At 37.2% G+C, this 25,452-nt stretch overlaps 1 protein-coding gene across 5 annotated transcripts in view; it reads left to right on the plus strand.

The window, feature by feature from the left end:
- Positions 1–469: 469 nt before the first annotated feature.
- The window catches only part of Gabra2 (gamma-aminobutyric acid type A receptor subunit alpha2), a 130,967-nt gene continuing 105,984 nt past the window's right edge, over positions 470–25,452 (plus strand). For 4 of the 5 annotated variants that reach the window (XM_036200811.1, XM_036200813.1, XM_036200816.1 and 1 more), the window contains exons 1-3: positions 470–581; positions 1,523–1,610; positions 3,964–4,079. In XM_036200811.1, coding sequence (XP_036056704.1) covers positions 1,540–1,610; positions 3,964–4,079 — 187 coding nt within the window. In that variant the 5' untranslated portion in view covers positions 470–581; positions 1,523–1,539. Of the gene's footprint in view, positions 582–1,146; positions 1,250–1,522; positions 1,611–3,963; positions 4,080–25,452 lie in introns of those variants that run through there. The other variant, XM_036200812.1, reaches the window with a different exon arrangement.

A 25,452-nucleotide genomic window follows, 5' to 3' on the forward strand; every position in this document is an offset into this window, starting at 1 on the left:
CTCTGCTCCTCCAGAGCGGTGTGGGCGCCGGCAGCGGAGCTCCGGGGCTCACTGGGGTGCCCCGCGTCTCCCCGGCGTGACTGGGATTGGGGTGGGGGTGGGGGTCCCCTATTCCCAGGAACCTCATTAGCCCTCCTCCTCAGGCTGGCTCCTCCTTCTCCAGGCGCGGGGCTCGTGCCCGCCGCTGCCAGCGCGCATCGCGCATCGCGCCTCCGCGCCCCCACCCCCGGCTCCTGCCATCGCTACTCCCTCCTCCTCTTCCTCCTCCTCCGCCCATCACCGCCACTACGGACGCCTTCGCCGCCTACTCCTGGCGCGGCCGCGGCTCCTCGCACTCTGCTCCAGCTTCCACCAGCCCATCCTTTGCTGCCTGTTCCTTAGGCTGCTGCAGTCTCAGTCTCTCTCTCTCTCTCTCTCTCTCTCTCTCTCTCTCTCTCTCTCTCTCTCTCTCTCTCTCTCTCTCTCTCTCTGCTCTTTTCTCTCTCTCCTCTTCTCTGTTTCTCCTCTCTCTTTCTCAAGTTTTCCATTTCCTCAGAATCAGAGCTACTGGAGGAAAACATCTACTTCTGCTTGCTGTTCAGGTAGGGTCGCAGACGTTGGTGGCAGCGGGCGACCTTTGCCCATTTTCCTCTGCCTCGCCAGCATTACCCCCCCCCCCCCCAGCCCACTCCACTCTTCATGCTCCCTCGAAACAGGATCCTCTGCCCTCCAGCTTCCAAAATCTAATTCCAGTGTCCCTCCCCAGGAGCGTATTTGCAACTACAATAAAAATCCAAGAGCCAGTCCGGCGGCAGCACGCTGGCCGGGGCTCTTTTACAGTCTCCAACTTTGCACACAGTGGCTGTGCTGCCTGCCTGCTTGGTGTTTGATCCTAAAGCCTCACGCTTTTTTTGGTAATCTTGGTTCTACAGCAGCTGTCCAACGCAGAGTTCGCAGCACTTAATTCCCACCCTGCTCCCTCCTGAACGTGTGTGTGGGCAAATGTGGATGGGCAGGGAGAGGATTTGGATTTCATTTTCTATTTTCTTTTATTTTTGGGGGGGCGGGCGGCGTGGGAGGGGGGTTGTTGGGGAAAGTGAAGACCTGAGGACTGCAATTCACTGTAAGGAAAAGACAGACACTGAAAAGTAGGCTGCTAGCTGCTAGCTTTTCCTGCTGTGCTTGCGGAGGTGGTCTTCACTGAGAAGGCAAGGCGTGGAGTATCCATCTCTCCACCTCTTTTCCACTCACTCCTCCAATCTATTCCTTCGTAAGCGCATGTGTCAGTTTAGAGTCCTGGGTGTTGTCATTTCATGTGTGCATAGCGAAATGTTTGCAGAGGATGGGGCTGGGGGAAGTTAAGTGGCAGGGGGAAATGATGAGTAGCGTCATTGTGCCTCCTCCAGTCATCTAGACCTACACCTATACACACCTAGTGCACTGGAGTAACAACCCTCCCCACAACTGAAATGACATTCTTTTGGGCTTACTTGGATGACAGGACTGAGAACAGTTTTAATTTTATTTTGTGTTTCTTCCATAGCTTCGCAAACAAGGAAGATGGAGACAAAATTGAACACCTGCAATGTATGGTCTCTGCTGTTTGTTTTCCTGGTGTGGCACCCAGCCAGGTGAGATGCTGTGTTTGATTTCTTCGTTTCAGGTATAGCAGTGATTTCCAAATGCCCTAAATGTCTTTGTGATCTTTTAGAGTAGAGAGGTTTTGAAGAATTGTTTTTAATGGAAATGTATTGTACAGGAAATTGACCCATTAAGTGTCTGAAACTCGAAAAAGTTTACTGATCTTTTTTCTTAAAGCCACAAAAAAATGAATGAGTACATTTTCTATATGAAACATTTAACTGAAAAAGAGACTACCCTATCAGGAGTTTATTAGTCCAAAGGATGCCTGCAGTTAAGAAACATATAATGTCAAAATCTCATGAGGAAGCCAAATTACCCTTGGAGCTGACAGAAAAATATCAGCTAAATGATTCAAGTGGCAACTTAGGTTTTTTCCTTTTCTGTGTCTTCTTTTGCATTTTTATTTTCAATCTTTTGGGGCTTCTATAAACAACATAGAAAACCCAAATGATATGTGAGTCTTACACCTCTAGGTGGAGGTAGTATACAACTTGACAATCACAAACACTAAGACAAAAGCTTGATGTATGAACCAACTTTTCGTCTTATTAATTTAAAGGTATTTTCAGATGGCTACCGATACAAAGAATACTTATTTCAAATGTGTGATTTTTTCTTTTGCCTTTTGTCTGTACAGAAGTAAATTTGATTGCTTTAAGCAATTTCATATTAATTGCAGTCTTTTCTGATTTTAAAAAAACAAGCAGTGGGTATATTTCATTTAACGCATTTAGGAAGTGTTTTTAAACCCTAGAAGAATTAAAATTTTTTAAGGATTTTTCTGTAGCCATTACTTTTTAATAAATATTATAGCATTTTATTATTCCCTTTAAGAGTTTTGACCAAATAATCTTCAAAGTATGAAAAGATATTATCAACTTTAGAAAGAGAATATGAAATATGAATTAACAACACCTCTGAGTGAAAATCTCAGACTCAGTGACTATCTTAGTGAGGGGTTTTAAAATTAGCTTAAAGTAGGCAAAGAGAAACTTTTGAGGGTAGTTGTATGAACTGATTTATTTATATAATTTGAGGCTGTTCACCTTCTTGTTCACACTTTAATATTCACTCTGGTTTTCAAAATGTTAGTTTGATGTTTGTTGCCAATATTGATGTATCATGAGTATTGTTAGCTACTGTTTCTGCATTCATTTAGATGTAAATGGTCTCTGCCCAGGATGTTTTATATGATAAACATTGACTAGAATGTAAGTACATCCAATCTTTGACTTTCAAGGCATAGATGATTTATTATCAATTAATAACCATTGAGAACTACCACCGACTGCTTAACTAAATATCACTCTATTCATTTTCGGTTCTATATTTGACCAGTAATGTTCATGACAGAATTTTATTCTATTATATAAATTGTTCTTTTTTGGGGACAGTAATTTAAATCTCTGAATCATTCTGAGAAAAAATGGCAATGAAAAGGGACACTCTGTTTTATACATCCAGTTTCTTTGGTACCAAATTGCTGTCACAAAATCAGGTCTCTGGCTTTATGGCGGAGAAATAATGGAGAAAATCACTGCTTCTAAAGCTTTGCTGGGGATATTTTAAGACCATTCCTTGCCACAAATTTACTACCCAAGAAGGGGTAACTGGACGCTTTTATCTCCAAGTAGCCCCTTATCTCTCTTCTGAGACCGCTCCAAGGACCTGGCCTTCCCAGACTCTGTGAGGCTGTGTGCTGCTGCTGCCTCCAGAGCCCACCTCCATCTCCTGGCCACACCGAAGCCTGGCAGCCTGCCAGTGGAGTTTCCCTGATGTCTATATTATACTTGGCCATTGGGTGGAGGTATACCCCAAGTCAGGAAATTATCTTGGTCTAAAAATGTGAAAGGCATAGAGAAATAATGCCACATATGAGAATGATAGAGAAATTTGTGCTACCAAGATGACAGTTTATTTTCCAATTAATGTTCACAACACTGAAGAAGCACTTCAGAAGTTCTCTCTAGTTATTACACTCCATCTAACTGTTAAACAATCCTGCTGATAATGTTTGCACATGAGACTCTATAAATGTGGTATGTTCTGTGCAATAGATTTTTTAAGATAATAGTTCATACAGAATGCTAAGTGTCAGAAATCTCAAAGTGTTATAATTATAATTCTGGTATCCTGATATTTATTGCCCATTTTAAAACAGTATATTTAGTGTTCCAATAAGTTTAGTACTATTTATAGAGTAAAAAAGGAAAGAAGTGTGTATCACTAATAGCCAAAGCAGCCTCAGATTCAGATCAAATAAGAAGAGCATTTTGGCATTTAGCCAAACACCGTATGTACATATATAATATATACCAATTTGTGAAATTATCTGTTTAGGTTGGTGCTGGCTAACATCCAAGAAGATGAGGCTAAAAATAACATTACCATCTTTACAAGAATTCTAGACAGACTTCTGGACGGTTACGATAATCGGCTTAGACCAGGACTAGGAGGTAAAAATAGTTCTCCTTTTTCTTAAACTGTCACAAAACAATGGCTTTACAAGTTAAAGGCAATATTCTCACCTTAATATATTTCATGCATGAAGACATTATTAGGCGTTTGATGTCCTAGATAACAGAAAGTAAGATGCATAAAATAAACCTTATTGCTTTATTTTTGCACACACCTTACATATTTAATATATATTGTGAAGAATGCTCACCTTTATATGGAGACAAGTTGGTGTGTGTATGTGTTTGTGTGTGTGAAGAGTTTCCTAATTAACTTATTTGAAAAAGGCCTGTTTTTCAATCATTAAATATGTCTAAGTTTGCGATTATTTAGCTGCTGTACCTGAGTAATATCAAGGGTTACTTAATTACCACATTTTTACAGATGTCTGTTTTCAGACCAGTATAGATGCACAATAGGAATTTAACACAGATGTCCTAAATATATAGTGGGCATAAACCTGATTTACAAAGTTGTCACACAGTTTAATTTCAAACTTCAACAATAGTTTTCAAGTAAAAATAGTTTTTTGTTTTTGTTTTTTTTAAATCCAGGAAAATAAAGAAAATTAGGGTTGTCTAGTGTGCTGTTTTAATTATCCTTTAGCATTGCTAAGCGATGATCCAGTTAGATGAAAGTAGTATAGATGTAGGACTTCTAAAATATCCCAAGCCAAGACATTGTCACTAATGTTCTGATTTTTAATTTCAATTTTAAGATTGTTAAATATTTATCTATTTGTACAGCTATAGGTATGTTATAGACACTTTAGTTATGAAACTACATGTGATAAATATGTCCATATACACATACTTAATGAAATGCTTAGTTGATTCAAAAATGAGACAAATTAGCTGTGCATTCTATGCCAGGTAATGATCAGCACAGTTATTGGTTATTCCAGCATTAACAACTTTGTTATTCTGCTGATTGGGGTTTGTATTCAGTTGGGCCTGGTGGCACACATCTGTGATCTCCACATTTGGGAAATAGAGGTAAGCAGATCAAGGGTTCAAGGTCTTCCTTAGCTACAAAGCAAGTTCCAGTCCAGCCTGAGCTACGTGTGATTTTGTCAAAAATCTGGCACTGACTTAATGTGTGAACTTTCATATTAGTAATTATTTTGATAAAGATAGACAGTTGTTTATTTTAAATGTATCCATGGAAATTATCTGGATATCTTCAGAGTGGTAGAGAAGCAGCCAAATAGACCCAACTTGTTAAACAGTATGCCATTTAATTAATGTTAATATTCACTTGAATCCTTGAGTAGTATCTTAAATGTAGGTGAGGACCCAAGAAAGAACAATGTTTCAAATATGACACAGTAATAAGTTGCATCTCCAATAGATCATTTTATTTGGAGAAAAGTTTAAAGAACCAATTAATTTTATAACAGAAAACATAAAGAGGAAAACTGTATCTCCTTAATACTGGCTATTTCTAACTAGCAGTAACATAAGAACTTGCTACTCAAGATAGAAAAAAATGCCAGCAAACACTTACCATAGTCATACCAGAGAAACAAGCCTTGCAGAAAACCACCAAAATTCATAATGGTGGTTTAGGATGTGTATTGTACTAGGGCAGCTCTTTTGTCTCAGACATAGGAATTTTTATTTTTAAATATATTGCTTGATACAAAATAAATTGGAAAATATTAAAGCTAGATCGTGAACTTCATTTCTTTTCAGTTTAAAAAGCACTTTTGCTTTTAGGTTACATTGTGGGGTAGGAGAGGCTATCCATTTTTGATTTTGGCTATTTCCATGGTCTCTAATTCTTTTTTTATATTATCTCATATTAAAAATTCAATTTGCTTACATTCATATGTGGATCCCCATTGTCTTGTTACTTGGTTTAATGTAATATATTATGTCCTCTTTTTTAGGTTACTCCTTTTCTTCCCCAATGCTTTAATAATGCTCATCTACTATTATTTCATGATCTGATTACTCTTACTGCTCTGACACTGCTAATTTATGTGTGCTACTCAGTTCTCTTGATCACATAACTTTGATGGTTCCCAATTTGACAGATGGCATTGAGGGTACTGGAAGAGCATAGGCTGTGCATCAAACTCTCTAGAGTAGCATTCTACTCCATCTATCTCCCACAATGGTGACAGAGCAGAGAAACCTTGTTTCCTTTGATTAAACATGAATGCACTGCATCTACCTTTCTACTTCATAAGCTGATTAGGAGTGTTGCATAACGACACCGGTTACACAAATGTGTGCCCCATACTAATATTTCAGCAAAGGCATTTTCTTTCCTCTTCTCCTAGTATCCATGCTTCTCGGGGTGCATTTTTCATATTAGGTCAAATCCCATCTATCTTGCACTTCAAACTTTACTAGTTTCTTTTGAGAATGCCTTCCATCTGCTCTTTGACCTTTGACTATGTTATCTCCTGTTACTACAAAGGCTTCTATTCCACTTTTCTACTGATTGAAAAATATAACATTTCTCTGAAAACCATTATGATGCCAGTGGTCTTTAGTACAGACCTTCTTAACTGAACTGAAATACTAAGATTCAATTCTCTCTCTGTTGAACTTCTTTAAGAGTTGCTATTTCTATATCTCACCTAGAACTTATTACGTGTTATCTTGTATTATTTATTTCGTCTTTATGTTCCTCTTATTACCTCAATGAGATCGAATGGACATTGAATCATAAATCCTCTGTGACTTCCGCAACTGGATATTGATTTGCCTATTGTGGCCATAAAATAAATGTTGATTTCTTGATTAACTTTCCGCCATCTGGAAAATGGGACTGCTTATACCTGGCTGCCCTTTCAGCGATGAATGCTGAGGTTAGCAGTGTGACTCAGTGAGAGAAATGAGTCTTTTATTCAGAAGACTTACCACACTAGCTCTTGTCCGCGCAGCACTTGTGTGAACTTGAAACATTCTTCCTCTGTAGATGCACAGTTATGATTCCTGAAATAAAGTTTATATTACAGTTCCTTTGATAAATGTTGAATATGATGGCATATTCAATGCACATAGCAAAGTTATGAGCATATAGACAACTAGAAAATGATTGAAAATAAATGAAAGCCTGTGAAATTTTTCTAAATGTACTCTAGAAAATTTAAATTATTATCACTACTTTTGCAACACAGCATTTATTCTTTTTATTTGTAATTAAGTCTATATCTGTGTGGGTGCATGTGCACATGAATGCAGGTGTCCTTGGAGTTTAGGAATGTCAGATTCTCCTAGAGTTAGCATCACAGGAAGTTTTGGGGGTGCTGGGAAATAAACTCAGGTCCTATTTGAGAGCTATGTGCACTCTTCACTGCCTAACTAGCTCTTTATCTAAAAGTCTGAACTTGAATGTACATATGTCACTTGAAATAGAAAGTTCAGGTAAATAATCTGTGTCATGTTCCAGAAATTTATCAGGGAAATAATTAATCTTCAATTTAATAATAATATACTGAAATGAACATCTTCATTGGTGGCTAATCAGAAAGCTAACCATAAGTGTTATTTTAAGGCATATTAAACTTAAATATACATAAATACTTCGAAAAGAGAAGTCAGATTTTTAACAATAAGTGAGAGAAATTATTCAACTGGCTTGGCTACTAGACCTCACCCAGAGAAGTTCCTTAGACACTCTGAGACTTGGTATTTCCTTTGGGAAAGTGAGAACAGTGATATTTAATTCTGAAAGAAGGATGGTATATTGAGATTAAGATACATGGCATAGGTTATGCAATATATTAAATTATACATTTTTAAGGATTTAATAATTAAGGTAGGTCCTTTTCAAAATTTAAGTGATATCACACCATTTGCCTGCTCAGAACCCCGAAATCACAGCCTGTTCATTCTGTATTGGACATCTGTGCATCCCTGAGTAATCTGCCTTCCATTCATTTTTTGACCTCACCTCATATAGCTCTCTGTTTGAATATACTTCTTCAGTTACACTGGTATCCTTCCTGTTATGTGAACACATCAGGACACTCTGTTTTTTTTTTTTTTTTTTTTAAATCTGGCTGAGAAGTCTTTCAAATTTTTAATTCACTAGAAGACTGACATTTGTTTTTAGACCAATTTTATGGGGTCATTGGCAGAATGACTGTGTATATAAGCCTCATATATTTATGACAGTTAACATTCACAGAGCTCAGCCCTGATAACTATTAGAAATGACAAGCCTTGATATTTAAATTATGGATGTGGTCTGCGAGATCTAGATTGAGTACCATGCTTAACTACAGTTTTGAAAAGTTGTTTTGAAGAACTCGTCTAGAAAATATTTTCCTAGTGTTCCTCTTTTATGATCTGAAATCGTAAGAAGTTTAATGCCTATAGTCATGAAAGACATGAGGCCAGGTCATTGATGTGAGGTCTGAAGGACAGTTTCTAAGTTGTCTTATCCACAGACTTTGAAGAGATGCATGATCACTTGTTTCTATGAATTGCATTACTTCAGAATTTATAAAAAATAAAACATGGACTCTTCAGATGGAAAAAAACATACAGAAAAATATCAATGTCTTTCAGATTGGATATAATTAATAATGACTGAGATAAGCTTTTTCTTTGGGTCTTGAATTCTGTTGCCCTAAGATGCTACTTAAATAATTTTTGGTATATTACTCAAACTTTACTCAGAGTTTTAAATTTTTTAAATGGAGGTAAAATAAATGACATATTTGTCTATCAGGGGTTTATTCTATTGTGTACATCTGAGTCTTTTGTACAGTGTTGAGTAAACAAAGGATGAAATATTTATAGATAGTATCATAGTTACTGGTTGGAATACACATGCAGCATAGACAATATTCAGTATTACATTTGCTTTATAAGATTGTGACTTTTAAAACTTGTTAACTTTTGAGCAGATGAAATGTAATTTTTTGTTTTATTTTGTTCTGGTTTTGAGGGAGGGTCTTATGTGAATTCAGCCTTGGCTGGCCTGGAACTTGCTATGTAGGACAATCTGGCCTTGAATTTAGAGATCTAACTGCTTTTGTCTCCTGTACCAACATGGACATGGGATGCACAACCATGTTTAGCCTGAAGATACTGAGTAGTGTTAAGGAAAATAGATAATTGTGTTTTTCTTACTCATTCAGTCTTATTTGTCAATATTCTTCTGTGTATTTGAGAAATCTCTGCAAACAAAATCAATACAAGAAAGAAAAATTCCCTTTGTGTTGTGCTTTGGGATTATCATGAAATGCAGCAATGAGGAATCATCAATGAATGAAAATAGCTTTGTTTATAAAACAAGGTTGTAGTCACACAAAGCACACAATATAATGTTGGTGATGATCACCAAAGCTAACCTAACCTGGGTAGTGTCAGGAACTTGAATGGAAAAAAATTGGGTCTTACCACTGTGCCTAATGGTGATAATGATTTCAAATCTTATTGTATGAAATGAAAGAGTTAAAGGGAAAACAGGGGAAGGATAGTATTCAGTGTGTGCTGAAAGGAGGAGATTGAGTTGATCTGTTAAAAAGTGGTCATGTCAGATGGAAGCAGTGTAAACCCCAGATGACAGAGGTCTCTGCTTCTCTTAAAAGTTGTGAAGACTGACGTTAGCCTCTACATCCATGCAATTGAGGTTGAGTCCTATGCTCCTGCAAAGGAATAATGCAGCTGAGCATCTAGCCTCCCTTCTGTTATGACTGAGACTCAAGGGGTCTCCTAGAGAACCTGCAATAGGAAAACCTTAAGGATAAATCTGGGGAAGAAGAAGATTTTAGAGCCTATTTTGTCGTCAATACCAAGTCTGCCCATTTCAGTTGACCTCCAGGCCACAGAAAACACTGTCTTTGAGATTTCAAGAGTGACAAAGAGAGCATAAATTGGAGAAATTTCACACAGGTATGGAAACAGGTTTCTATAAAAGTGCTTATGTTGAATATCGATTCATTTGTCTTTTATTCTTTATTTAAATATGTTTGTAGGAGGTGTTAAAGAAAGTCTAAGCCTCTAGCTTCCCGTGATGCAATACCACTAGGCAGATGTATTCCATGGACATCATTTTAGCTTTGTTTAGTTTTGTTAGGGACCCACCCGGGTCTCTTAGTCTGGGATGGGACTAGACTAGTGATGGCTTCATCACAGTCTATGCTAGGTTAAACAAAACATGCGATGGTGTTATCGACAGCATTCTGTATTCTTTTCAGTAATTTGTGGTGTAACTAGAGAGTGTCTCAGCATTTCTGAACACCCTCCCTAACACTATGTGTTGTGTTTTACTCCATGCACAGAAGGTGTCAAGGCAGGCTTCTACAGAAATCAGTGGTGTATGATAGTTCAGCAGCGTTTTCCCTAAATTTGTTCTTACATGCATGTGCAACTTATACTATTTTATAAGAAAGGCTTACTAAGTGCATGCTAACAGGAGTGTGCATTAGACTAAATAGAACTGTGCTTTCATTGGTGACATCATTGAAAGGCAAGACACATAAATACTGTCCATGCTTTATTTATTATTATTTTGCCTCTTGGAGGCCACAAACAAACACACGTTACTTACTAGATTTACTTATTTCTAGCACTTAGATTCAGTGCAGTTACGGCTCTCCCCCCAATGGATTTAGTGAACATATGAATGATGCATTCATTTGTTTGAGCGTTATTTTTCATTACTCCACCTGAATCACAGTATAGAAAACCTGAGTCATTAGTGGAGATGGCCAAATGAATAGTTTCAGCAGTTTGCAGTGCATTACTGTTCAATGGAATGAATCAAATGAAATTATTTTGCTATTCAATTACTTAATGTGTATTGAAGACAGGTGACATGAAAGACATTGTAGGGTTCAAAGATGGTGTTGGTCTCTTGGATAGGAAGTTCCTTTGGCTGAGGGACAGAATAGACAAGTGAGTTACCATTCTTCAAATGACTCTAAACATCACCACATGTTTCATGGAAAGGACAAGCTACTGAAGTCCAGACAAATCAATTACTTTTACTTGTAACATATAACTGAGAAAATCTGTAGCTACACATATACTTCCATTATTCTAATTAAAATTGAGAATTTTCTGATATTAGTTTAAATGTTAGAAAAATCAATTCTTTTTGATTGTTTGTTTGTTTGAGACAGGGTTTTTCTGTATAGTTTTGGTGCCTGTCCTGGATCTCGCTCTGTAAACCAGGCTGAATTTGAATTCACAGGGATTCTACTGGCTCTGTCTCCCAAGTGCTGGGGTTAAAGGTGTGCACCACTGCCACCCTGCCTAGAAGCATCAATTTTTACAAACAAGTACAATTCCATTTGAAATTTCTAAATACTCCTCACTTACCTTACAGAAAGTATATGCCCTCTCTTATTGTAATGTGTTTTGGTCTACAGGATAGATAAGCCTGAAATATAAAATAAAAACAAATACATGAGGAATTATATATTAAGCAATATGTTTATTTCTTTTGAATTTCTATTTTTTTATTATTATATTTGTGTTTTAATTTTACACATTAGCCACGGGTTCCCCTGTCCTCCCCACTCCCGCTCCCACCCCCACCTTACTCCCAGCCCCTCCCCTCTATTCCCCTCTCCTCCAGGACCAAAACTCCCCTGGGGATTCATTTAAACCTGGTGGATTCAGTACAGGCAGCTCCAGTCCCCTCCTTCTAGGCTGAGCAAAGTGTCCCTGTGTAAGCCCAAGGTTCCAAACAGCCAGCTCATGCACTAAGGACAGGTCCAGGTCCCACAGCCTGGATGCCTCCCAAACAGATCAAGCTATTCAATTGTCTCACTTATCCAGAGGGCCTGATCCAGCTGGGTGCTCCACAGCCTTTGGTTCATAATTCATGTGCTTCCATTCGTTTGGCTATTTGTCCCTGTGCTTTTTCCATGAATTTCTAATTTTTGATACAACATAGAGTCTTAAAAACTTGTTTTTATCTTGAAAAAAACACTCTGATTTAGCTCAGTGGTAGACTGCTTGCCTAGCAAGCACAAGGCCCTGGGTTCGATCCTCAGGTCCAAAAAAAAAACCAAAAAAACAAAAAAAAAAACCACTCTCATTATTCAAGGTACAGATCTTTTTATTTACAAAAGGGCCTTTAGGAATGAAATTAATACTTAGAAATATTTCATTCAGATCTTTTCAAATTTAGGTTACCAATATATTAAGATATAAACTTAAAAATTTCATTTTATAATTGATTAATGACCATTAGATAGTGGCTTTGATATGCTTTTCTCATTTATTATGTCTTTAATAAATTCTAAGCCTATTGTTGTAGGAAAACAGGATTTCATCTACATCTTAATTTGAGTGGTGGGTAGAATTTATTTTTTAAATCTTCTGTATAGTTCTCATTGGTTTTTTATCAGTGTTTAAAGCTTTTTAAGAGCAACAAAATGCTTTATATAAAATTTCAAAAGTAGTCCTGTCTTAAAATGGCCTCCTTTTTATTAACGCAAAGGGGAAATAAATGTCCTTATTAAACTCAGGATGTTATCAGCTTTTTAAGGCAATAAGTACAAAGTGTTCCAGCATTACCTGTGGTGACATTGTCTGTGAAGAAGCATTTTAGTCTTCTTAAAGAACTTGCTTGATTAGAATATTACTGAATTGATTTGATATGTGGCCCACGACAATTCTTCATCCTATGTGGCTCAGAGAAGCAAAATGGGTGAACATTCTTAATCTAAAATCTGATAAAATAGTAAAGTCTTTCCTTGCTGACACAGTTGGCATGAATATCCATGAAATAGAAGATAACTAAGATAAGGCTATTTTCAACTATTTGTGAAGATAGACAAGGTCTCAACATTTCTGTAAGTGCTTCAAGTATTTAGAATGATGCACAGTGCAATTGGATTCTACCTGTAATTAGAGGACTGAAATTATAGTCTAGGGTTAGAAGAGATTGAAGAAGGGTCATGCTTCTATGTGTCTCAACAGGATTCCCAATCAATGATGTATCCTAATAGCATCCCCAAACTTGTTGCCTAGGTTTTGTTTTATGGTGATATCTAAGTATTCTCATATAGATGAAAATAAGTATTTGGGAACAAAAGGTAACCAGGTCTGACGGCACAGAGCTGTAACTAGGGAGGCTGAACTAGGAGGATCATGTGTTCAAGGTTTGTCTGGATAACAGAATGAATTCAGGGCTGATCTGTGCAACGTAGCAAGACCATATATTAAAATTAAAAGTAGAAAAGTACAGGGCTGGAGATCTAGCTCAGGAATGTACAATACCCCAAGTACAAGTCCAGGTAGTGAAAAGAAAAAGGAAGGTAAAAGGCTCATGTGCTTTCAGAATGAAGTGTGCTGTGCAGTCAAAGTTTTGTGGTGCAGAAGAGGACTTCAGAACTATATGAGTGGGTTGGGAGGGGAAGACCTATCTTTTGGGAGACGATTAAAAAAAAAGAGATTCAGAGTTTCCGATCTACTCTCAATTACATGTGAGAACATGTTAGAAGCAAAATATGATGAGTTCTTATGCAGGTCCTTGGGTTAGAGATCTATAGTACATTTTTATTATATGAATTTCTTAGAAGTTGCTACACCAGAATTAAGCAGTCCAGGCATAGAGAATTGTGATGAATGGAGAAAATTCATTTTTGTTACCATAATTGCATACAGAAACTCTCCAGATTCTAAAGAAATGAAATAGTGGACTAAAATACCCGACAGGTTTACAAGGAAGATTAAAATTTGCATACCCAGAAAGGAAGTCTTAATTAAAAGAAAATGGAATTTCAAGGCTGGTGTTTCAGTCAAGTAGAAGGGAATATGGGAGTCTAGATTTAATTAGTTATCTAGGGCATGTAAGGGTAATCATTGAAGCAAAAAGAATGTGAACTGGCGATTTTAGTGGGGAGAACATAAAAATGATTACAGGAGTTGGGAAATCTTTGAAGTATTTGGAAACTACATGGGATGAGCTTAGATGGTGAACAAGTGATGAGAGAATGATTGTGAATATTTTTGTGGCCACTGTCAAGTGAGTAATAATGAAAATATTATTAAGAGAACAGGGTCACCTGATAACTAAATTAAAATGAGACATCTTTTTTAAAAAAATTAATTTAATTTTACATACAGCCATGGGTTCCCCTGTCTTCCCCGCTCCGGCCCCCAACCCCACCTTCCCCTAGCCCCCCATATTCCCATCTCCTCCAGGGCAAAGATTGCCCTGGGGATTCAGCTCAGCCTGGTAGATTCAGGCCAGGCAGGTCCAGTCCCCTCCTTCCAGGCTGAACAAAGTGTCCCTGCATAGGCCCCAGGTTCCAAATAGCCAGCTCATGCACTAAGGACAGATCCGGGTCCCATTGCCTGGGTGCCTGCCAAACAGTTCAAGCTATTCAACTGTCTCACTTATCCAGAGGGCCTCATCCAGTAGGGGACTCCACAGCTATAGGTTCATAGTTCATGTGTTTCCATTAGTTTGGCTATTTGTCCCTGTGCTTTTTCCAATCTTGGTCTCAACAATTCACACTCTTACAATCCATCCTCTTTCTTGACAACTGGACTCATGGAGCTCCACCTGGGGCCTGGCCGAGGATCTCCACATCCACTTCCATCAGTTGTTGGATGAGAGTTCCAGCACGACAGTTAGGGTGTTTAGCCATCTGATCACCAGACTAGGTCAGATCAGGCTTTCTCTCGACCATTGCCAGCAGTCTACAGAGGATGTATCATTGTGGATTTCTGGGGACCTCTCTAGCACTTTGCTTCCTTTTATGGTTACCAGTGGCTCTTGACTTAGTAGAGTTTACAGGATTAGAGGATCCAAAATAACTAACATAAAATCTGCATTAAAGCCATTCTATTAATAACCCTTATATTAAGTGTGTATGTGTGTTTGTGTGTGTTTGCACATAAGTGTAGAAATCAAAGGGTAATCAAAGTCATTCATCATTTGACTTCCACATTTGTGTGTGTGTGTGTGTGTGTGTGTGTGTGAAAGAGAGAGAGAGAGAGAGAGAGAGAGAGAGAGAGAGAGAGAGAGAGAGATCATTAGCTTGATGCTCAGAAATCAAGCTAGACCGGTTGGCAAAGATCACTAAGGATCCACTCATCTTTAATCTCTCTTCACTGGGATTACATGTGTGCACTATCTTGCTTGAGTTTTGCATGTAGGTATTAAGGGTTGAGCATAGTTCCTTGTACTTTCAAGACAACATTAACATTGAGCTATCTTCCTAGGCCCTAATGTCTGGATCCTTAAAAGTAGAGCATGAAGCAGATGGATCAGTGAGCAGAATATTGCTTTAACAGAAGGTTCTTTTTAGCTTTCATTTCTTTCAGCATCCCACATAATCTGTAAGGTTCGTGGAGATATTTTTGGCTGTCAACAAACTGAAGGTTTGACTCATAGCTTTAACTGGGAGGGTAACTTCGGATTTACATTACTACGTGTGAAACACATGGGTAGTGACGTCTCATGGGATCAAGCTGTTGACTCAAGATGGAGACATTTCCATCTTGGGGCATGTGAAATTATAACATCACTTGCCCGTCATACTCCTTTATCTGTTACTGCACCCCATTTGGGCTTTTGTCATTTTTGGTAACAGCTTCTAATAGACATATCACTTTCCCAGACAGCCACCAGTTATAGGAGGCAGCTGCAATTTCAGCTATTGTTGCCATTGTCTTGAAACAGCTGGGATGTTAAACACAATCTACCAGCAGATGAGGAAGTGGGCAGGTGTATGTTTAAGTGACTAGATCTAAAAGTTAGTGGGGCAGAAAACAGATGGCTCCCCATCAAAATTTTTCTCCTCTAGGGAGCTGTTTGGTGGCCCGTCATCTCTATAATTTGCTCACTCACTGAGATAGGGTGGTGTGACATAAAGATGTGTTTGTCTTGAGACATGAGAAGATATGATATTCCTAAGTAGCTTTTTATACTGCATGTTAAAAGCCAATTGCAAAGAGGGAAAAGAGCTTATTTGCATTAGAAATTAATAATCCAGTATAGGTGAAAGAAGAAAATCATGGCAGCCTTTAACAATCAACAATGTGGTGACCTGGTACTTAAAATTTTATTCTGCACCACCTTCATTATGGGTTCAGTTTCCTATAAACCAGAAGCTTAGTAATAGGTGGCTGGCACTGACCTATTATTAAAAGAGACATAAACAGCACAGACTTAGCTAGGAGTGGTTATGAATTCTTATGATCCCAGCTCTTAGGAGCTTCAGAGATTATAACCTAGGCAGCATTCCAAATACCTGGCCAGCTAAAACTAGGACTACATGACATGATCTTGTTTCTAAAAAGAAAATCACCTTCTATAGTCTTTAATTTTATTTTTATGTGTATCACTTGTTGTTTTTCTTTAATGGTTCTCATTGCATTTAAATATATAAATACCACCCCTGAGTCCATGCAGTATTTCTAATATGTAGTATGCATGTGTTATTAGGATTGACCACTGGTATTGGATAGCTAATTAGGGGGCTTATCTTGATTCTCCCTCTCTCAGTAGTCATTATCTGCCTGTAGCTCTTGATAATATTATGAAATATTATTAATATTGTTATTATCATTAGTCCTTTGAGAATCTTATCCAGTAAGTTTTGATTGTGTTTATCCTCTCTCCCCCACCTCTTTTCAGATTCATTTCCTTTCCCTTCCAACATAACTTCATGTCTCTTTTCCACCATTAAGGGCAATTCATGCTGCTCAGCATTTCTGAGTGGATAGCTTTCCACTGGTGTGTGGTCAACTTGTTGATGTTATACTCTTAGAAAAAACTGACTCTTCCTTTCCCAACATTCCTTGGCTAGGAATAGAGATTACTGTCCAATGCCATCTATTTGCTGATCCTAATATTTCTATAGGAGCTCCAGCTATCCTTACCACCACAGTTATCTGAAACACACAAACAACACACACACACACGCACACACACACACACACGCACACACACGCACACACACACACGCACACACACACAGGATCACTCAAGAATCCTATTCCACTATAAGGTCATAGTTTTATGAAGTAAAGAAAGTGTCTGGGCAAGGGAGTGTCTGCCTTGGGTTTGGTACATTTTTACCCTCAGCCTGACTCCTGTATTATTTCTCCAGTAGAAGCATTATTAAATGTGTTTGTTATTAATTTTCTGCTCTATAAAATGGGCATAAGTCACCTGGGTGATCTGAATTTGAGTATGTTTCTTGTGTTCACCATTCTGCTTTCTGACAAGGTTTCCATTATGCCTATGCTGTTGGTGGTGGCCCACATTTGGAGAATGGGCAAGAGCCTCAAGATCACTAGGGCTGAGATTCCAGGAATGCTACACTTCATTTTACAATTCCAGGAGGGATCCAAAAAGACTATGAAACAAAGAGAGAGGTGCCTTAAGACCTCCTTAATTGTTATATTTTTTGCTTTTAATATCTTTTCCCCTTGACAGTCAGAAGTTCATAATTTTTTCTTTCTAAGAGTTTCTTTCTAAAAGTTATATCAGAATATAATCATAGGTATATTCATTCCCTATGCTAATATTTTGTAAAATTCTGGCAGCATTAATTTAGGTATATAGTCTATAAAATGTAAAATATACTTTGTCCAGTCATTAATACACTTTAGTTATATCATGTACTACAATTTAGTTATATCATGTACTACAATTGACATATATGTTGAAAAACTGAAATGAATATTATTGAGGCTGAAGGTGTGGTATGGTTGGCAAAGTGCTTGCCTAATGTGCACAAAATCTTGTGTTCAATACCCAGAAACTCATAAACCAGGTCCTTTAACAGGTGTGTGTAATCCTAGTTCTTTGAAGGTAGAAGCCAAAGAATCAGAAGTTCAAGGTCCTTTTTATTTAACCCTATAGTTAGTTTAAAACCAGCCTGGGCTACATGAGATCCTGTTTTAAATATAATGGCATGGTGGCAATTGCTTGGATTAGTGTATTTTAAGTATTGTTGTTAACTAGTTGGGGGATGTCTTAGTCAGGGTTTCTATTGCTGTGAGGAAGCACTATGATGATATCTACTTTTATAAAGGAAAACATTTAATTGTGGTGGCTTGCTACAGTTCAGAGGTTTAATACATTATCATTATGATAGGAAACAAGGCACCAATGATGCTGGAGAAGAAGCTGAGAGTTCTTACTTCTTGACTCACAGGCAACATGAAGTGGTCTCCCTGTCACACAAAATGAAGTTTGAGCAAAAGAGACCTCAAAGCCCACCCCCACTGTCACACACTTCCTTCAATAAGGCCACATGTCCTATTAGTGCCAGTTACTTTGAGGGACATTTTCTTTCAAACCACTACAGGGGTTACTAATTAAAATTAAAGTTGTGAACTAAATTTATATTAATAATGAATTACTACTTAAATTGTATATATGGAATTATGCTATACAAGATTTTCCCATAGATAAAATCTAAATGGAAGAGAATTCTAAAGCTCTCTTTTTAAATGAAAATAATGATAATTGTAATTTAAGCTACCAAATTTGGTTTTAAACTCCTAGACTCAGCTGGGTGGTGGTGGCGCATGCCTTTAATCCCAGCACTCGGGAGGCAGAGCCAGGAGGATCTCTGTGATTTCAAGGCCAGGCTGGGCTACCAAGTGAGTTCCAGGAAAGGCAGAAAGCTACACAGAGAAACCCTGTCTCGAAAAAGCAAACAAAACAAAATAAAAACAAACAAATAAACAAAAAAATCCTAGACTCAACCAGTCTTCTCAGCTTCCTGGATAGTTGGGACTATAGTTGAAGCCACCAAGTTTAGCTTCTTTAAATATCTTTACATTACTATTATAGTCTATCAAATTTTCACTTGGATGAAATAAAAGTGGTGTTTTATAAACATTATATATTATTTATGTTAGAACACCCCCAAAGAGACTAGATTATGAATCTGGGGAATCTTTTATAAGTAAAGAACTATTATGTTTTTATTTTAAAGAATTAAGAGAAATACAGGCCTTTCATTGATCTAGGTAGTTGTGATGGAAAAATGTCTAATATTTTAAAACAAAGTACTATTGTATTTAAGAAAAAAGATACTTTTATTAAAGCTGTGCTTAGATGCTTTTTATCCTAAACAAAGCAGGTGGATTCTTAGCCACAAAAAGTATATATTAGATAACCAATAAGCTTTGATAAATCATTACTATTACTGTATCTTCATTCCTAAATCATGAAGATCCTAGGCCTATAGATAGGGATTTGCATATGTTCCTTCCATCTAAAATGCTTCCTTTATTTTATAGATTGGTTCAAGGCAAATAGAGTAGAAAATAAATTTCTGGGAACACAAATCTCAAAGCATCTTTTTCTTACATTGTAGAAACAGAGAAACAGTAGGTGTCTCAATACAAGTGAGCAAAATAGGCTTCTCTGCTTCTGATGTCTGTCCAGGCTGGAAGCACATGGATTGCTTTGGTCTTTTGAGTGTAAGCAATTAGGACCTTGTACAAAACGAAGTACTCCCACTGCATGACAACGCAGGCCAAGAGTTCTCAGATCTGTATAAAACTTGAAGCAAAAGTGATTGTTAGAGCTGGTGATAAATGAATCAAATTGTGAAAAACCACTGTTTACATTTCTAAATCTTGCTCTACCCCACAGGATAGTGATGTGAATGGCAACATCTCTCCCAAGCTCATCCTCTTTTACCTCCAAGCTGTGGTAGACATCCTAGACAGACTCTTCTTAAAACTGGTTCTTCTTCTCCAGTTTTCAGTCCCCCACCTTCCTCATTACTTTCGTCCTTGGAATTTTTTCTGTTCTTTTATCTTAAGTGTGTCCCAAGATTCTGTACTTCAAGGATTATTCCCAGAACAATCTCACTGAAGCTCTTACCCTAAAATATTACCTGTGAGAAGATAGTTCAACAAATTTGGTTTCTAGTTCATACACCATTTTGTGGTATGAATTTGCTCATTATTATCCAAATGAACTCTCATTTCTTACCCTCATTCCTTTTAGGCTTAAGTGTAGAACATTTTAAGTGATCCACATGGCTTCTGGCCTTGGTTCATTTTTCTTCTACTCACAGCTGTTTTGTACGAGGTAGTTCAGAGTCATAGGCCTTATTTGGGTGGTTTGTTTGTTTAAGTTTTAGTGTATTTTTTTTTCATTCATTGACTTTTTTGTAGAAGCTGTTGCTTCTGCTTCAAGCATTTTTTTCTTTCTTCGTGTTTTATTTAAATGCCGCTGCTTTGGGAAGACTTACTGGACTGCCAGCCACCTTCTCCATACAGACAACCCTTTTATGAGTAAATCACAGGGTTCCTACACCTGGTAAAGCTTTGATGTTTTGTATACTGAGTACAAGGTATCTAAATGCAGAGATTTCTGACATTTTGTCTGGTGTTCTATTTTTAATATGCATGTTTCTAGAAGATAGACAGTAATTGTGTATGTCTACTAGATGGATTCAAAGATGGGTTGCCTAGTTTCTTATATAAATTTCTCAAAGGCAACTTCTGGATATGACACTCAGAAATTTATTTATTTATTTACTTACTTACTTATTTTGAGAATTTTTTTTTGTGTATAATGCTATTATTAGTTGTCAAGCTGCAACAATAGAGCAATTCTGACAATATGTTTTTCTCATCTCATATTACTCCACTTTACTCGCTCATCTCACTGGTCTACAGTTTAAGAAATCAATCTGTTATATTGGCTTGTTTCATTTAAATAAACAATTAACTTAAAAAGTTTTGAAATTGGGATATTTCCAACAGAAATGCAGATTTTTCTCCTTCTCTTTTCGAAATTCCAGCATATGAGTGAATTCCTCTTACAATAGTATTTCACTGAAACTGGGGAACAGTTTCTGCAACTACAGAAATCTGTGTGTTGCTGGAGGTTTGAGCCAGTTTGCATCTGTCAGGGAAGTGACCTGCTAGCCATTGCATATCATGCTACCCCAAGAATCACATCAATCCCCATGATTTCCTGTTGCCAGGTTTCTTTCTTTTGGTTGGATTAAATTATGAAATCCTAGGCTCAGCATTCCTCCTGGATCTGTTTTACCTCGAATCCAAACTCTAATCTCCAGTCTGTGTAATACAGCATTTAATAATAACAGGAAGGAGGTATTATTCACTTAATGGCTACCCATTTGCAGAACAAAAATGTGTGGAGCTCAGCAGTCTGGAGGGGGAGTCACTGGAGAGTATGTTAACCAGTGGGAATGGGCTGAGTCTACCTGGTTACAATTGTGTGAGTGCTGGAAATCAGATTTTCCAGACATTTGATTATTAGTCAAAAGCTGTTGAAAATCTTGAATTAATAGACAATTTCCCAGTTTTTATTTCTAATGATGATGATGATGATGATGATTGCTATCAGAGAATAGCTTATAGGAACTGGAGCTCTTCCTCCTTCACAAGTCTTCAAGTATGGCATAATCTGCCTTCACCTGATGAACAAGCTCTCTCAGTGAAGATTTAGTTTTCAAAAATCAATAAATTCCAGTTGAAATAAAAACATATCGAGTCTTGTTTTTCCCCCAAAATACACACCTGAAAAGCAGTAAAGCAGTTTGCAACTTCTGGCCTTAAAGGAAATGAGCTGTTTGTTTCCTTGTTTCCTTTTCTTTCCTTCCTTCCTTCCTTCCTTCCTTCCTTCCTTCCTTCCTTCCTTCCTTCTTTCCTTCCTCTCTTCATTTCTTTTTCTCTTTTTTTTGGTGTTGGTTTGTTTATTTTCTATAAAGGATGTGAAGGAATGAATTAGAGAACTTGTCAAACGGAAATTCAACACATCTTCAAATCTATTGTTGTACTTTTTCAGTTCTGTATGTCACAATTCATCAATGTTCTTGACTTTGATGTGCATGGTCTGAATATTGGATTTTGTCATCTGACCACAAGCTTATGTTTTAAAATGATACTTTCTTTATCTTTCTCTCAAAGTGCTTTATTTCATCCTGTGAAGTAAAGAAGAACAGTTAACTATGGATAGTGATATGATCTGTTACCAGATAAAGTGGGCTTGAAACAGTCTCTGCAGCCTAGCTGTGCTTTGACTTCTAGTTTTCTGAGCTTGTCTTCAGTTTTGTATGAATCAAGACATTTCTTTTAATTGGGCAAATGCATCATGGGGAACTAGGTTTTTGCTGTAGTAACAACTTTCAGTTTTGCTTTTCTCTCATATACCTTGTATATAATCTAGACTTGCCCACTGAGACGGGGTGAATCTCTACAAATGGACTCACCCATACAATGTCATCATTGCAGTCTCGGAGAGATGGGCATTCGCAATGCCAAATGCCAGTGACTGGAGCTATGGGCATGTGGCTAGGTGCAGCCAGATGTAAGCTGTGACACAATCTCACAAAAATGGATGTCAGAAATTATGCCAAACTTTGACAAAGGAGAGAATGGAAAACCTGTAATTCAATTAGAATTACAAATGGGAATATTTGGCAAGTGTGGTGATATTGTGTTCTCCAAAATATTGTGCACCCTAATGAACTTATCTGGGGTCAGAGAACAGAACAGCCACTAGATACAGAGGACAGAAAATGGTGGCACACATGCCTTTAATCGTGGCATTCCAGAGGCAGAGATCCATCTGGATCTCTGTGAGTTCAAAGCCGCACTGGAAACACCTAGGCGTGGTAACAAGAGCCTTTAATCCCAGGAAGCGATGACAGAAAGCAGAAAGATATATAAGGCATGAAAACCAGGAACTAGGCCTGGTTAAGCTTTCAGGCTTTTGAGCAGCACAGTTCAGCTGAGATCTATTTGGATGAGGACACAGAAACTTCCAGTCTGAGGAAACAGGATTAGTTGAGGAATTGGTGAGGTGAGGAAGCTGTGGCTTGTTCTGCTTCTCTGATCTTTCAGCAGTCACCCCAATACCTGGCTTCAGGTTTGATTTTATTAATAAGACCTGTTAAGATTAATGCTACATGTAAGAAGATTCATGACTGTCACCAATAGCAAGAATGACCCATTGCTCTAGTAGTGACTAACCATTCACACTGCTTGGTGACAAAGGATGTCTTTCAACTTAGGATTTGTAATTCCACAACTACTATTGGTATATAAAATACACAGAGGTTTTATGGAATTGTGGGTTTTTTTTTTTGGCACAATCAATTGTTCGATATAACTTTGAAATCATTTTTCTGCATTCTTAAGACTAAAAGCTTTGCTACAAGTCTAGATATTTTAAGGGAAATCGTCAAAAAATTCAAACTCCTGTGACAATAATTGCCAGGAAGACTGAAATTAGAGGAGAGGGGAGCAGGGTCCATGCCTTCCTTGGTTTCTGCTGTCCTTTTAGTGTGAACATAGAGGTGTCTAACATTTACTATTTGTTTATCAATTAAGTATTTGAATATGGCATTCATGGCACATTCATACTTGTTTCCAGATATTCGGATACTTAACATTCATCTTTATATCTAAAATTTTGTGGTTTAGACTTATGATACTTAATCACAATTAGTAATATTTCTCAGAATCAGTGTTAATTACTAGATGAATTCTATTGCCGTGTTTAGCCTAATGTCTAACAGCATATAAATGTCACTAGAATGACCTTGAACTTAGCATACTCTAATGCGCTAATTCATTGTCTTTACTCTTGCAGAAACTCAAACCAGGGGCACAGACTCCATGGCTTTAGTTGTCTCTAGAGCATGCATCACAGTTTATAACACTACCAAAAAAGACCTGGAAGTGCCATTAGTTGAACATGATGGAAACAAAAGTGGAACTTGTTAGTGTGTTTCAGAATCCAGGATAGCACAAGTATAAAATGTGTTTCTATGTTGAGATTGTGCAAAACTATTATTAATTTTATACCTACAGAGGCTATACAATTAACGATAAAAATGAATATCAAATGAATGGTATTATCCTACATGTTTTGAGTGTTAGGAAGAGCATTAAATATCTATGACTTATTTCTTGCAAATCCCATGAGATAGGTAAATAATAATATCCCAGTTTAAAAGTGAAACAATGAGAATTAGTGATCAATTCTCTCTTGTCACTCAAACATTTTTAGATAGAGTTAGCATTCCATACAACTCATATTTTTCATGTCCCTTCACCCCAAATTTCATCCATAACTCCTAAATCTACCAAATACAGTGAATGGTAATGGGTATATCTCTGTCTGGGTTTTACAGTCTGGATTAGCTGTATTCTCAAAGCAGTTTTTAAACCTATTGATTAGATCCTGTAAGTCTTAGTTTTCTCATTAATAAAAAAATCATTGATGGAAAAGTTACTGAGAGTAAACAAAATATATGTAATATTGTAATGAAGGTAGGCAGCATGTGATAAGTACTCATTCATAGCTTACACCATAAGTGCCCTTAAATTCTGGTTACTTCCCATAATATAGAGACTTACTCACAGTTCACAAGGTGATTTATTAAAAGTAGTGGTCTTTTGCAAATAGGACACACAAATAGATTTACTGAGTGAATCAACTGTGTTTTGTGATCTTCATATAAGTCCTTATTCCAGAGTTACCTGTGATTAAACCACTTTTGTTTCCAGCAATATTCTGTCACAGAATACTCCATAAAATTTGTTATTTGTATAGGAATCCTTGTCTTACATCAGAATTAAAAGGATGTGAATTGTCAGTATTTGAATCTACCTTTTTGTAAATAGAAGACCCAAGACTATTTTTCAGAAATCCTCAGCAAAACAACTATAAAATTATCTAGGTACTTCAGAACTTAGAAATTCAGACTCCCACTGTATCTATATACATATCTATCTAAAAATAAACATTAAATACATGAGAACTTGAGAGTAGTTACTAAGTTCTGATCATAACCACATATGATTTCTTCAAACTTTGGATAAGATAACTTTAAAAGTAATTATTAAATTTTATTAAGTAATTATTATTGATATTAAATATTAAAAATTATTACTAAGGTATTATTCAGTGGACAACTATGATGATTACTATGATAACTATTATAGTAGATAGAATTCTAACCCCTTTATTCTTGCTACATGTTTCACATGCCCTGCAAAATCCCTGGGCCTGACTACCATTACAATCCCATAGTTAGCATTCACTATGTAACACAGTTTTCTCCACAAGGGGAAAATAGCAAAGATGGGCCTGACCTCATCACATGAGGCTTTTATATGTGAATGTAGAGGTTGGAAATAGAAAAATCAGAGATATTTGAGACACAAGGAAGAGTCTTCTTCCCTGAAGGTGGACGTATGATGATGGCTACTGATGGCCTCTGAAAAGTGAGATCTGACATTCACCAAGGAAATGAGGACCCTCGATCTAAAACGGCATCAGCCAACTCGCCAATGACCACATGAGGCTTTAGAAAAAAAGCACAATCCAGTTAATACTTTGAGTTCAGTCTTCTGAAATCCTGAGAAGCATCCCTTCTTCAGGGACTTCTGACCTACCAAACTATGCATGAATACTGAT

The sequence above is a fragment of the Onychomys torridus genome, chromosome 10, assembly GCF_903995425.1.
Source record: "Onychomys torridus chromosome 10, mOncTor1.1, whole genome shotgun sequence".
NCBI lineage: Eukaryota > Metazoa > Chordata > Mammalia > Rodentia > Cricetidae > Onychomys > Onychomys torridus.